The sequence below is a fragment of the Benincasa hispida genome, chromosome 4 (assembly GCF_027475165.1).
Source record: "Benincasa hispida cultivar pf3 chromosome 4, pf3_genome.v1.1, whole genome shotgun sequence".
NCBI classification, from domain to species: Eukaryota; Viridiplantae; Streptophyta; class Magnoliopsida; order Cucurbitales; family Cucurbitaceae; genus Benincasa; species Benincasa hispida.
This window is the reverse complement of record NC_143481.1, coordinates 10,447,175-10,462,137: the sequence shown is the minus strand read 5'-3', so window position 1 is coordinate 10,462,137 and position 14,963 is coordinate 10,447,175. Positions and strand designations below refer to the sequence as shown.

The 14,963-nt window shown below is 34.5% G+C and overlaps 1 protein-coding gene and 1 pseudogene across 1 annotated transcript; both read right to left on the bottom strand.

Moving 5' to 3' along the window:
- Positions 1-647: 647 nt before the first annotated feature.
- Positions 648-5,074, bottom strand: LOC150036472 (uncharacterized; annotated as a pseudogene).
- A 4,957-nt stretch (positions 5,075-10,031) lies between these two features.
- LOC120076792 (uncharacterized) lies at positions 10,032-12,580 on the bottom strand. Its single transcript, XM_039030709.2, has 3 exons — positions 11,812-12,580; positions 10,928-11,275; positions 10,032-10,830 (listed from the first exon to the last, which is right to left on the bottom strand). The coding sequence occupies exons 1-3, from the start codon at positions 12,244-12,246 to the stop codon at positions 10,213-10,215; spliced, it is 1,401 nt and encodes a 466-aa protein (XP_038886637.1). The 5' UTR covers positions 12,247-12,580; the 3' UTR covers positions 10,032-10,212.
- Between the last annotated feature and the right edge of the window lie 2,383 nt (positions 12,581-14,963).

Here is a 14,963-nt window from a genome sequence, read left to right as displayed (position 1 = left end):
GTGGACATGAAATTATTTTATGACAATATATTAAGTAAAAGTTTTCTAGCCTCTCTCGCTCTTCTCTATTTTGCTCTCTCTCGGTCTTGCTCCTTTTTTAAGAGAGATTTTCTTTAGACATTGTCTCGCTAGTTTCGCTCTCTCTGGTATCGCTCTCACAGCTATCGCTCTCGCTGATTTCACTCTCATTTATCTCACTCACATTCTCACTTTCTACTTATCTTCAACCTCAGAACACATCGAAAAAAAAAAAAAAAAAACCATAGGTTCACAATATTTCTAGACCCCAAAATGACCCACTCTACAAGTTCAACTCTAAAACGATTATAACCAAACTTTACCCACCCCCACAACATTCAAACTTCATAAAGTCTATAAACACATAAAAACTTCAAGTTTAATGGCAAAACGAGTATAACCAAACTCTACCCATCCCCCATGACATTCCCGATGCTAATAGACAAACACACAATAATGGCAAAAAAACACATCAAAATCTAGTTGTTTAGCTATCATAACTGCATGATAGCCAACAATTCTTTATCGAAAGCTACTAGTAAGACATAATTACTTTGCTACCATAATTGCAGGATAGCAACATATTAGACAACTAAATAATGAAGTAATCATACCTAATTCGATGGCCCTCATCTCTGTGATCGTATCATGTCTTCAATCATTTTTTTTTTCATTTCTTCCATTTGTCTTGCATGATCCTCTCTCATTTATTTTTGAACGTCTTCAAGTTCCTTAATCCTCGACTGAGACTGTTCAAAATTGGCTTTCAATTCCCTCACCTCCTTATCCGTTCCTTGAGTAGATGATGAACTCGATGAGCTGCTATCTTTTCTTGACTTAGGTTTAGGGCCCCAACCTAGGCCTTTTGAATATCCGGGTCGTCTACCCAAAACCGTCTATTAGTAACTCAAAACTGAAAAATTAGTTTTTGAGTTGGTCTCGTCAATTTCTAGTTTCTAGAAAATAGTTGAAGTTATTTTTAGTTGTAGTCAAGACTAAGTTCTTATTCATGTGGAGTTAGTGGGATTAATTGCTAATGTTTTGGAATCTATTTTTAAACTTAAGATATGTATTTATATGGAGTTTTCTAGAATGAAATACACATAGTTTCCATTTTTCTCATTTCCCTCTCATTAGTTAGAACAACAATGGTATCAGAGCCCTCAATTCTTAAGGATCTGTGAGTGAGAATTAGTGAAATATCTCTGAGAGAAATTGAGTGAGACACCTGTGAGAGTTGTTAGAGATGGAATTAGGATCAAACAGTCTTTCTTCATTGGCACCACCTATGTTTGATGGTGAAAACTACCAGGCATGGGCTATTAGAATGCAAGCCTACATGGAAGGTTGTGATTATTGGGAAAAAATTGATCAAGACTATGAGATTGCTCCACTTCCTGATAACCCAACAATACATTTGATTAAGACTCATAAGGAGAGGATCACCAGGAAGGAAAAAGCTTGAGCTTGCCTATATGCAGTTGTGTCTCCCACCATATTCAACAGAATTATGGCCTTAAAGTCGACAAAGGATATCTAGGAGTTCCTCAAAAGTGAGTATGAAGGTGATGAGAGGATTAAAGGCTTGAAAGTGTTGAACTTGGTGTGAGAATTTGAGAGAATACAAATAAAGGATTCTGAGTCCAGAGTACTCAGATAAATTGATTGGGATTGTTAACAAGGCAAGAGCATTAGGAACCAATTTATCTGACAATAGGTTGGTTCAAAAGATTCTAGTTTCAGTACCTGAGAGATTTGAAGCAACCATTGCTTCCTTAGGAAATATTAAAGATCTTTCAACACTCGAGGTGATATAAGTGGTTAGTGCTTTGCAAGCACAAAAGCAGAGAAGGTTTATGAGACAGGAAGGAAGCATTGAGGGGGCATTGAAAGCTAGAGTGCAACAGGGAGAAGGTGGAAGAAAGAAAAAGGGGAAAGGGAAGAAGGGAAGTGGCAGCAGTAGCTCAGAATCTGCTGCAAAAGATGCTGGTAGTACATGCAAGCATTGTGGGAAGCAGAATCATCCACATTTCAAATGCTAGAGAAGGCCAAATGTGAAGTGTAGAAGATGCCATTTATTAGGGCACATTGAACGATTCTGTAAGGAAGCAAAAACTCAATAGCAAGGAGAAGCATATGTTGTAGTACAACAAGAAGAAGATCAACTCTTTGTGGCTACTTGTTTCTCATTAATCACTCAATGTGATGGTTGGTTGGTTGATAGTGGGTGTACAAATCACATGACAAGTGACAAAGAGCTGTTCAAGGACCTTGATAAGTCATTCAAGTCAAGGGTGAAGATAGGAAACAGTGAGTATCTAGAAGTAAAGGGGAAGGACACGGTGTCAATAGAAAGTTGTGTTGGAACTAAGTTGATTACTGAAGTGTTGTTTGTCCCTGAAATTGATCAAAACTTGTTAAGTGTTGGTCAATTAGTAGAGAAGGGATTCAAAGTGTTGTTTGAAAAAGGAAAGTGCCTCATTTCTGATTCCAATAGGAATAAGTTGTTCAAAATAAAGATGCAGCACACACGCTTCTTGTTGGATCCACTCGAGAAGGAGCAGATAGCTTTCAAGTGTCAAGTGAATGACACTGAGTTATGACACAAGAGGTTAGGGAATTTTCATCAGAAAGGGTTACAGTATCTGCAGAAGAATGAGATGGCAGTAGGAATACCAGTTCTGGAGGAGCTGAAAACAAACTGCAGAGCTTGTTTAACAGGGAAGCAAACAAGGCTGCCTTTCAAGAAGTCATAATGGAAAGTAACTTAGAAGTTGCAGCTCATCCACACTGATTTGTGTGGACCTCAACCAACTCTCTCACTAAATGGTAGTAGGTATTTCATTATCTTTATTGATGATTATACCAGAATGTGTTGGATACATTTCATGAAGCATAAGTCTAAAGTAGATGAAGTGTTTCTGAAGTTTATAAGATTCAGGTTGTGAGAACTGATAATGGGACTAAATATACATCACAAAGGTTCAATTCTTTTTGTGAAGAAGCTGGGATAGAGCATCAACTCACTGCTCTATATTCTCCACAGCAAAATGGAGTCAGTGAGAGGAAGAACATAAGTATTATGGAAATGACAAGATGCTTATTGCATGAGAAAAACTTGCCAAAGGAATTTTGGGCTGAAGCAGCAAACACAACAGTTTTTCTATTGAATAGACTACCTATAAGGGTATTGGAGAAGAAAACACCTTATGAAGCTTGGTTTGGTACTAAACCAAAACTGACAAATTTGAAGGTGTTTGGCTACTTGTGTTTTTCTTGTAGGTGAAGAGAGACAAGTTGAGTGAAAAGGCCGAACCAGGAATCTTTATACCATGGTGTCTAAAGCCTACAAGATCTATCAACCTCACACAGAGAAGATGGTGATTAGCAGAGATGTTTAGTTTTTAGAGGATGAGGAGTGGGACTGGACAGAAGAAGCAGAGGTGAAGCAACAAGAAGTCTCTCTGGATCCTGATGAATTAGTTGATGCACCATTTAGAGGGACTAGACTATTGAGGGGGGTGTATGAAAGAAGTAGTGTAGCTGCATTAGAGACTGTAGGATATGAAGAAGCTAAAAGAGATACAAGGTGGATGAAGGCAATGAAGGAAGAGTTGAGTATGATAGAGAAAAACAAAACATGGAAGTTGGTGGAGAAGCTTGCAAACAGGAAAGCGATGAGAGTCAAATGGGTTTTCAAAACCAAATTAAACCCGGATGGCTCTGTGAACAAGCTTAAGCCAGGTTAGTGGTAAAAGGTATGCACAAGTTTAGGGAATTGATTTTTCTGAGACTTTTGCACAATTGCAAGAATGGACACAATCAAATTGCTACTGGCTGTGTTAGCCCAGCATGGATAGAAGGTGTATCAGCTAGATGTGAAGTCAGCATTCCTAAATGGAGTGTTAGAAGAAGAGATCTATGTTGAGCAACCAGACGGATTCATCATACCAGGACAAGAGTAGAAGGTTTATTTGTTGAAGAAGGCTTTCTATGGGTTGAAGCAAGCTCCTAGGGCATGGTACAACAAGATAGATGATCACTTGCTGAACCTGGGTTTTGTGAAGAGTCTAAGTGAATCCACACTCTATGTGAAGAAATCAAGTACTGCTATTGTGATTGTATCTCTCTATGTAGATGATTTTCTAGTGACAAGAAGTGATGATGTTTAGATAGAGACATTCAAGCAGGAAAAGTGTGTGAAGGTGTTTGTGGATAATCAAGCCACTCTAGCCATTTCATTAATCCAGTCTTTCATGGAAGGACCAAATATTTTAAGATCAAGTATTATGTTCTGAGAGAGATGCAGAAGGAAGGAAAAGTGCAGCTGGTACATTGCACTCAGAAGAGCAAATAACTGATATCTTCACTAAGTCTTTTTGTGTGAGTCATTTTCAAGCTCTTAAGAGCAAGTTAGGTGTTTGCAGTATTTAAGTTAGGAGGAGAATGTTAGTAACTCAAAACAACAAATTAGTTTTTGAGTTGGTATAGTCAATTCCTAGTTTCTAGGAAATAATTGAAGTTATTTTTAGTTGTAGTCAAGTCTAAGTTCCTATTCTTGTGGAGTTAGTGGGATTAGTTGCTAATATTGTGGAATCTATTTTTAGACTTAAGATATGTATTTATATGGAGTTTTCTAGAATGAAATACACACTTCCCATTTTTTTCATTTCCCTCTCAATAGTTAGAACAACACCATTTCACAGATTTCATCTCTTGTTAGTGGTTGGGAACCTTCTGGAATGGGGTTGGGTTGTAATTCTAACATTTGATTCTAAACATATTAATTAAATATGTAAGTACAAGTGACTGAAGTTAGAAATGAAAAACAAGACGAAACTAAAACAAAAATGGTTACATGTGCATTTTCAGTTGCCTGATTCACGAATTTGCCACCTTTAGAGCATGTTTCCCTAAATAGGTCAACACGTCCTATTTCTCGACCTTCCTTTGTCTGCAGCTTTGATTGAATTTGCAGGAACGACTTCGATCTGCCTATGTGGTCGAATGGTAATTTCTCTCTATTCTTCCTATTTGTCTTCGACGTTTCCTACATTCGAACAAAAAAAATAAAAAGGTATTGTATAACAGTAAATGAAGTAATGATATATGCCCTAAATTATTCTAACATGAAATGCTTCACTCTCGAAACAAAATTCAATAACAATAACAAAATTAATATGTATATTCAATAACAAAAACAAAAACAAAATTAATATGTATATTCAATAGCAATAACAATAACAAAATTAATATATATATTCAGAACAATAACAAAACAAATATTGGATTTTGATTTTGATTATACCACTAAAATAATGAAAGCAAACTTTTAATCACAATATGTATATTCAAGAACTAAAACTTGTTTTCTTGCTATTTTTTTTATCTTGTATTTTCTAAAAAACAAAGATGAGAGGAATATTTTAAGAGAGAAAATTTTCAAATTTCTTTTCAAGGATCTTTTATCGGCAGCGAACGACGACGACGGCGAACGATGGGAGAGGCGAATAATGAGAGCGGCAAATGATCGGGAGTGGTGAACGACGGGAGCGGCGTGCTAGGGTTTCAAATTGGGGAAGAAGAAAGGCAATCGTGGGGACTTCTGCCAAATCTGGGTTTTATACCAGATCTCCCGATGGCTATCGAGGGCCGTCGGGAGATTCATCGAGAATTCATAAGGAACTCCCGAAAAATAAATAACCTGTAACTCCCGACGGGTAATGTCCCACCATCGAGAGATTGGAACTATCTCCTGACTAATAGTATATGTCGTCGGGAGTTCTTCATAACTCCTGACGGGTCCCTTACATCGTCGGGAGAGACTCTATCTCTCGACGATCAATCTCCCGACAGTAGATTTAAGCGTCGGGAGACCCTCTTTTTCTTATAATGTATGTAAAGTTGACACATTTATGAGTAACGACACACTCATAAAAACAACCACAAACTGCAAATAATCTTATTAAAATATCCAACCTTAAAAGGAGTACCACAACTTAAATTTGCACAATAAAAAAAAAGAGGCAATCCTAAAAAAATATTCTAAACAGATCAGAAAAAGAAACAAAATCGTAAAAATAAACTGCTAGAACTTCCAAATAAGAAAACAAATATTCTACAGACACAACATCTTGAAAGAACAACTGACTACCTGGAGTAACACATGCTAGGACATCCTAAAAGACATCCAAGAGAGAATTACAAAACAACTTAAAGCAAACGGACCACATTCTTAAATAAATATTGCCAAATTCCATCTCTAACTATTGCATAGATTAATTTTTGGTTTTCTACATAAATAACTTTAACATTTAGCCTATATTGCAAAAATGCCTAAACTTTTCAATTTTCTTACACAAGTAGATAAGTAGGCCAATTTTTTCTTCACAAAAGTTAGAGTTTAATTACTAATAATTCCTTATGTGTATGATATTTCTTTTATAAAAATAAAAATCATAAAAGAAATAATATATATATTTCATTCTAATATCCCTTAAATTACTCTTAAATTCTGAAACAAATCTAAAAATAATATTATTTTTCCCTTTCAAATTTGAAACCCTAAACTAGGTAACCACATATTAATTAGCTATGCCCCTAATTTGTCTTCATGGTCCCCCATGGCTTCGTCACTTCTTCTTTTTTAACCAACCAACAAAAGTAAAACCCAGAATGATAATGAAGTTTATTTTCAAATTTTATTTAACTTTCAAAATATATACAAGATTTATTTCAAATAATTTGAGAACGCCAATAAATTGTATTTCATTGCTCATGCATAGATAAGTTCACCCACAAACCTATATAAAATGTATATCAGAGTACATAATTCATATATATATTATTGTCAATGTACGAGAATGTAGTGTATAATATATATACAGAGTTTACCAACTTTTGTTTTTAACTTTCAAATATATGTGTTTATTTTAAATAATCTAACCATTAATTTCTAATAATCTAAAAATGCTAATAAAACTATATTTTACTTTACATATACCCTAAATTTCAAGATTCAGATTAGAATTAACCACAAAAGTGTATATAATATAAATAAGAGAACATATTTATGTGTGTGTATATATATATATGATACTAGCAAATATGAAATACTTATATAGAACGTATATATTATGAAAATTAGATTCTTAAGCCGTTAGCATATGGAAGAAAGGAAAAGGATGGAACAAGGAAGTAGAAAATGTTAAAACAATTAAGTAGAAGAACAAAAATGGAAAAAGGAAAAAGATAAATAAATAAGTGAACAATTATGTCATGGAATCTTAACAAAATCAAGGGAAATAATAAATATATGCATTTAATGTATAGTCTTAGAAAATATTATAACTACGGTGTATATTATCCTAAGATTATAATAACACTCTTTTGCTATAGTAAATATTATTTTGTATTCCCCATTAGCTAGAGTTAATACTATTTCAAAACCTCAATTTGCTGCAACATTTACTATTTGTTACCGTTTTTACAATTTTATATTCATTATTTTTTTTAATTATTTACTACAATATTTACTATTTCCTTCTCAAATTAAAATAATTTATATCTCAAGCACATACTATTATAACCCAAACTAAAATAATTTATATCTCAAACACAAACTATTATAACTCAACTATAATAACCTAAGACTATAATAACCAACTCTTTACCCAAAATACCTCCTAAAAATATAACTTGAAAAATTAAAATAATTATATATTTAACGCCATGAATGTATATTGCAATAAATGAAAGGTAATTTAAAAAGTGGGACCCATTTTCTTTTACGTTTGTTAGTTTTATTGGCGTTCTGCATTCATACTGACAAGTGGACCCTAGTTGAAAATTCGTGCCCAAGCAACGTAATTTGAATGAAGAGTGTGAGGTGATCAATTGAATTGCGTCCAAAATTACATCGTATCGTTACCGTTATCGTTATGGTTACCATTATTGTTATTGTTTCATAGAAAAACTATGAATTTTGACACACTTACCGCCATTACCGTTACTATTTGGCTCTAGAGGTAAATGTAATCATAATGGTAATAGTAAATCTTATAAAATTCTTAATTTTAGGTAAATGTGATTAGAAGTGATCTAATTACATTTGCGATTGAGGTCCATTACAATTGATTTGTCAATTGAATTTGATTACAATTACATCAATTTTTATTACGAATTGATAAACATGGGCTAAATGAATAGAAATACACGTCTATGGTTAAAATGGTGAATAAAAATCCGCTAAAATCTACTAAAGATAATAATTTAAATGTTTGGATATTTAAGAAATTATAGAATTTGACAGAATATATTATTTTTTTTATACAGAATGTGGTAGTTGAGCTGAGTTAAATATAAATAGCAATACAATCTAAATGGGATAAAAAAATTATTGACAGCACCCCTAGAAATAGGGTAGATAGATATCCAAACAATGAAATATTTTAATCATTTTTCCTCCTAGGCTTCTTCACTCCCACTTTTTTTAATATACTTGATTCACTTCCACCAGCCATGGGCTTGCTTATTATGTGGCAGAAAAATTCCAACTTTGGCCCAAAATTGAGGAGACTGTCCCACCATTATTCAATTTCTTCCCTTTCACCCAAAATTGTGTATGTTCACTAATTTTTTTTTTTTATCCAAAATTGGGTATGTTAGTTAACTAAAAATTTTTACTTACATCAGACATAGAACAAAGATGAAAGTAAACACGCGTTCAAACTTAGTAGTGGCCAATAGAAAAAGGCATGGAATAGTAAAAATGTGGAGATGAAAATTTGAACCTTTCAATTCAAAGAAAGAGTTAAATATAAGAACGTGTGTATTGAGATAAAAGTCATAAAATCTTACGCTTTGAGTAAGAGATAGTGATGCTTTTTGACATCAACCATAATATAAGGGCAATAAAATTTTGCCAAATCTATGATTTGACGATGAACTTAACAATTTAGAAAACTCATCAACCAACCATTCTTGTAGAGAATCTAACTCTATCTAAACCCAAACTAACCTTAATACACTTTTATATTAAAAGGGAAAAAATGGTCATCAACCAACCAGTCTTGTAGAGATCTAACTCTATCTAAATCCAAACTAACCTTAATATACAACTCAGAAACTGTTTGAGTACTTGGGTTTGATTAGCTGTTGCAAGAATTTGCCAGAGTTTGAGTTAAATTTGTGAGTGACACCAAAGATGTAATGATTCCAGAAAAAGCAAGGAAGGGGGTGAATTAATTATGAGTCGGTGGCATTAGTCTTCTCATTATATTAATAATTAATAGGGACCTCAACATTTGAAATGATCTTGGCCTTTATCTGTACTAAGTTTCAAATCCTACAGAATTGAAGTTAGCGTGGAAAAGGAAAAAGGAAACCAACATGGGAACTCCATTATTTAACATGTACGTACCAGCAGAGTGTAAGGTTTAAGCACAATAATGGCTTCTCATTTGCTCTTGAAAACGATCAATCAAACCAAGTAGCTTCTTTTATTACCTTTAGCCCTTCTTCTAATACGTAATTCAAACTCACTCTGTAAAACTAACTTGAAAAAGACAATCCAATAATGCCAACGACCAGATTGCATCATCTCTTCATCAACAGTTCCTTCTCCTCATTCATATTCATCATTGTCTTGATGGGAATAGAACTAAGCAATTATGCAGCCAAATGCATCCAAATCTGACTTTGGATGCCTTGTGAGATCAAACAGAAGATGTTGGTTAACAGCTCTGATGAGACATGAATTCTAATTTACATCTTTGTAATCTATATTTGATTTTTAAGATCAGTATGCAACACAAAAGGTAGATTTCATGAGTTCAGATAATCACATACCTACATTCCAAACTTAAGTTTATTGCAAGTTTCATAAGTCTAACTCATTGAGATGATATTTGATTACAGTTGGTGAGAAAGATACAACTTTAATTATTATAACGAGAAAGTGATCTGACTTTGCAGAAAATTTCAAAAGGAGTCTTTTGGATGAGTATTGACAATTTATCATGGAACAGGGGAAAATTTTTTATGAATGACAATGCTCTATTTACAAATTTAAAAGGGTATTTGATCCCAGTTCCTATATGTGCTATTAATTATCACAAGGATTTCTAGGCACCTAAGCTTGCTATCAGTACAATAACTTACTACAATTCGTCCATCCCTCTTCATGCATTACCCTTATGCCGCATCTGTATTCCAGACTACATTACTATCATCTAACTTGTCGAGTGCGGCTACTTTAGCATGTAATGCTTGTGCTGCAACAGCATTGTCAATGATTTGATCTTGTGGGAGCTCACAAGCTTCACTCATCGAGGCAAATCTTAGTTCAGCAGGAGGAATGAAACAATCTACAGATAAACCAGGGACATTGAATGCCACTTCTTCAATTGTCCATGCCTCTTCCATCCTGGTCTTGGTGTGGCTCATAGCAGTATCTCCAAATCTGAAGAGGGTTACTACCGAGCGTCCCGAGTGTGCAATCATAATCCCCTCAACTGGTCGGTAATCATCGAGGAATGAATTAATTGTGGTCTCCCAGTAAACTGCATCACCGCCATTGTTTTGTATGCGGGTCAAGTGAGAGTCTTCCAAGTGCACTAGGAGGCCTGTTTTCTGACTGAAATAACCAAATAAAACATGTCTTATAATCTCAGCTGGCCCTTCGCTCCTCGCCTTCAATGTTGCAGGATCTGCACAGAGTTTGAGAATGAAGCAATCCTCATCATTTATTTTCTTCTCCCCAGTGCATCTTGCATTGGTAAACATGCTTGCAGTTGTTTTAGGATCAAGTCCCTGAAAAGTGGAGCAACTTAAGCAAATTGAACGAATAGAGTGTTGTCGAGAAAGAGATAATCACACGATAGACTGAAAATAAACTCTGTGGTTTCACCTGAAGTGCACGGCGCAAAGGTCTAACAGGCCCTTTAGCACAATGTGCACCGAGCCATGGTGTGTGCCTCCATACAAGCCTCCCATTGCAACCAGCATGAACCTTGCTGCCACCAAGTGCAAGCTCTACATACCACATGTCTGGATTCATTTGCCACAAGACAAACCCACCAGACTCGGCATCTTTTGAGGAGTTTCGACTCCTGATAACTCTGTTAGCAGTTTCAAACTCAGAAGCTACCATCCTCACCTTCCCCATGGCATAGGCATTTTGAATAGAGTTTTGAAGCTTCTGGCCACCTGAAGCAGCAGTGTACTGCTGTAATATATACTGTGCAGATGAAGTCTCCTGAAAGGGAATCCATCAAACCATGCTATTCAGAAAGTTTAAGTCATTTGAGACAACCAATGAACTCCAAGAATCAACAATCAACAAGAAAAGGCAAAAGGCAACCAACCAAAGAAGGTGTTACATAAAACTTCCAAACATTCCTACATTCCTCAATCTGTTAATTTAGTTCAGTGGAATAAAATCCTAAATAAAACCATCAGCAAGACAGAATAATCTTATAAAGAACAATCCGTAATCACAAGTACAAATAGAATCGATCAATCTAAACTAATATTTCCCCCAACTCATCGAAAGATAAACGCATTGAATCAATCCATTTGCGAGAAAAATCAGCAGCAAGACAAGTCTTGTAAAGAATCCCACTAACATTCAACCAAGCCAAATGCATTATTCTATTCCCCTCCCTCCAACCCCCCAACTCAAATAGGTAGATGAAAACAAGAATTGGGTCTCAAGAAGAGAACAAATTGGGAAAGATTTGAAAGAAAAAAAAAAAGAAAAAAGAAATGGAAGAGCAAAAGAAAAAGACTAACAATGGGAGTATCTTTAATGCTGAGATGAGGCAGAGGGTCGGAAGAAGAAACATGAACAGGGGCAAGCGGTGCGCCCAAAACCCCAAGCAAAAGCCGCAGATCGGAGCGTTTATAGGCAGAGCAGGAAACAGAAGGAGCTCTACAGAGCTGCCCCTTCATCCACTGCGCCCATCTCCCTTCCATTTTGGAATCCTCACCATCAGTGTCATCAGGGCCTTCCTTCAACGGCGACAATGCCTCCGCCGGTCTCAAGCTCCCGGATCTCCCAATCAACAGTTCATGGCGTGAGTGGCGGTGGCCGCCCTTCCTCCGCCGCCTCAAACTAGTAGCCGGAGAGGTACTCCGAACAGGGCTTTTGGCTCTGGATTTGCCCGGAGAAAGGCCTCTGACAACCTCGTCTTTAAGGGAGGAGAAGAAGCCTTGTTTCCTGTCCATTACCCAGAAAAAAGGCAATAAGAGAAGAGGGAGAAAGTGATGTTATTGGAAGATTGCTGAAGGAAATGAAATGGGTTTTGGGTTAAAGAAAGAAGTAAGAAGAGACAGTGGACAGAGGAGTCTCGGACAGTGAGAACAAAGCTCGCTAAAAAGCAAAGAAGAAGCATAAGCATAAGCAAGATTGAGACCAAACGAGAAAAAATAAAAGAAGATAAAAGGATGCCGTTTGGAAGAAGGAAACGCTAAACATAACGTTTTTCCTTTTTTTTTTTTTTTTTTTTTTTTTTTTTCCGCTCAAAAGGAAATTACAAATTATTATTATCATTATTATTTCTGATAAAGATTTGGGCTTTGTAATTTAAGGATGAAACTGATGGGCTTCTCCATACTGTAACTGTTTTCTTCCCTAATTCTATATAATTAATACATATCATCCTCACGTGCATTGCACGTTATTTTGTTATTTTGTTTTTAAATAAAAATTGGGGAATTTAAAGAAAGAGAAAGATTTAGGTTGGTTGGGAAATGGAGCTGCTACGACACGACAAGACCAGATGAAGACGCTTTGTTACCAGACTGAAAAAGAAATGTGACGGCGAAATCTTATCTTGTGAAAAAAAGGCGGCTGTCCGCCGGGATAATCGCCGTCGCCAACGGTGGTGGATTGGATTCTATGGAAAAAAAAATGACAAAATGAATATTAGTAATTATGTTAAATTTTTTATAAGAAAAGAAAAAGAAACTCGCCGAGGAGAACGCAGAGGAATCGAAAGTCGCAACGGGGGGTTTGTAAAGTCTACGGTTCAATGATCAACGGCGGTAAGCATGCGCCAAAAGTTTATCTTATTTTTTTAAAAAAATAAACGGTAATAATGCTTAATTTTTTTTTTTTTTCTTTTTCGGAAAAGAAATTCGTCCTTAGGTCATAAGTCGAATTTCCGTTTTGTTATTAGGTACGAAGATGTTATATTTTTACCCATTATTAATTTAATTTTCATTTCTTCTCTAAACGTTACCTTTTAACTTTATGGTATGATGTTTTAGTTTTCATTCATTCCTAGATCTCAATACATTTACAATTTAAATTTTGAATTTTTACTATGAGTCACCTTAATGGCGATGAAAAATTAGTGAAAGTTAGTTTAGTTATTATTATGAGTGAAAATTGGACCAAAAAATATAATAAACATCAAGCAAAAACAGAAACGACAAAGCAAGGAAGACAACAAATTTCAGGCTCAAAGTAGCCCTTCATAACCAAAATGTACCAACCAAAGTCAACGTGTTCAACCATGACCTAACAAAGTACCTAATATGGGGATGCCCCGATCCAAGGGACTACCAAAGAATAAAAATGTACCTAAGGGCAGGTACTCCACTGATAAAATGTCAAATGGGGCACAACTCTCACATGCCTCATCCCAACGAGTAAAAAGATAATTTCAACGCAACTCAGAATCCTTATTAGGAAGAACTTGAGTTGACTACACCTATAGATACATCATGGTAGCTTTAGGGAGAGATTAGTCTATTCCAATATTCAAACTCTATGAATATATACTTTATAACTTAAGTATTGAAGCCTATTTGACAAGCGTCACACCAGTGTGCAAATCTTTACATCTCGCATATCGATTATTCATCAAATCATAAATTTCCTATTTTTTTTGTCACATAAAGGTCCAGGAGCATTTTCTTCTATTTGAATTCTGGTATTAATAATTATAATTAATTTGATCATTTAGAATTAATTAATATATATCAACAATAGTGACCAAAAGAGAGACTTTAATGAAGAATTAAAGGCAAAAGTAAAAGTCTTGAAACCTATATATGGATCGAATTTAAATAAACTCAAAATTCAAAGAAAAAATTTAATATTTTAAAATTTAAATACTAAATTAAAATTAAAATCAAAACCTATGAATAAAAATATAATATTTTGAAATTTAATTAGCAAATATAAAGTAAACTTATAATTTACGACAAAAGCAATATTTCCCTTTCTACGTTTTCTCTGTCTCTCTTGTTTACCTTGTCATAAATTAACGACGGAGTGTTGGGTGTTTATAATGTTGTTATTATTATTATTATTAATTTTTACTTCAGATTAATAAATAAAGGAATTGATCCAATCTAACCAAACTTGGCGATACGTGAAGAAATTATTGAAAATGACGATATCATTGCTCTTCAGATATTATATTAAATTATGATTATTAGTTTAATGAGAATGTCTGTATTTGTTTTTGTTTTTTTTTTTTTTTTTTAAATACAGCTTCAGTTCAGAAATTAGTTAAGTAACAATTATTTAAAAATTGAAAGAATCAGATACCAAAAGAATTTTTTAAGCGAAAAGGAATGAAAAGTGACTAAGAGGTATATGCAACTCACCCCTTCGGTTTGATTTTTGTTCTTTCTTTTATGACTAAACCAAATTGAATTGACATGCTTTGGTTTGGTTTGATTTATCAAATTAAATATACTCAATATTTATAAAATATCATAAATTTAAACGTAAGGGGAGTAAAATACAAGAGAAAACTCCTAAAATATTAGGTAATTTATGACGTTATATGATAAAAATAGGATAGTGTTTTTTAAAAATGACCAAAACATTTTCAGTTTAGAAAAATGGCCAAGTTGTTGAATCTACTACTATTAAAAATCTAAAAATGGACTAATATACCAAATTATGGTTTGTTTTAAACAAATCT

What these genes read in the sequence shown, in the direction of transcription:
- LOC120076792 (XM_039030709.2), bottom strand. Translation starts at nt 12,246, where the DNA reads ATGGACAGGAAACAAGGCTTCTTCTCCTCCCTTAAAGACGAGGTTGTC. An exon ending in GCATTAAAGATACTCCCATT is followed by an intron (nt 11,276 to 11,811) that starts GTTAGTCTTTTT and finishes ATTCCCTTTCAG; the next exon opens with GAGACTTCATCTGCACAGTA. An exon ending in CTTTGCGCCGTGCACTTCAG is followed by an intron (nt 10,831 to 10,927) that starts GTGAAACCACAG and finishes TCCACTTTTCAG; the next exon opens with GGACTTGATCCTAAAACAAC.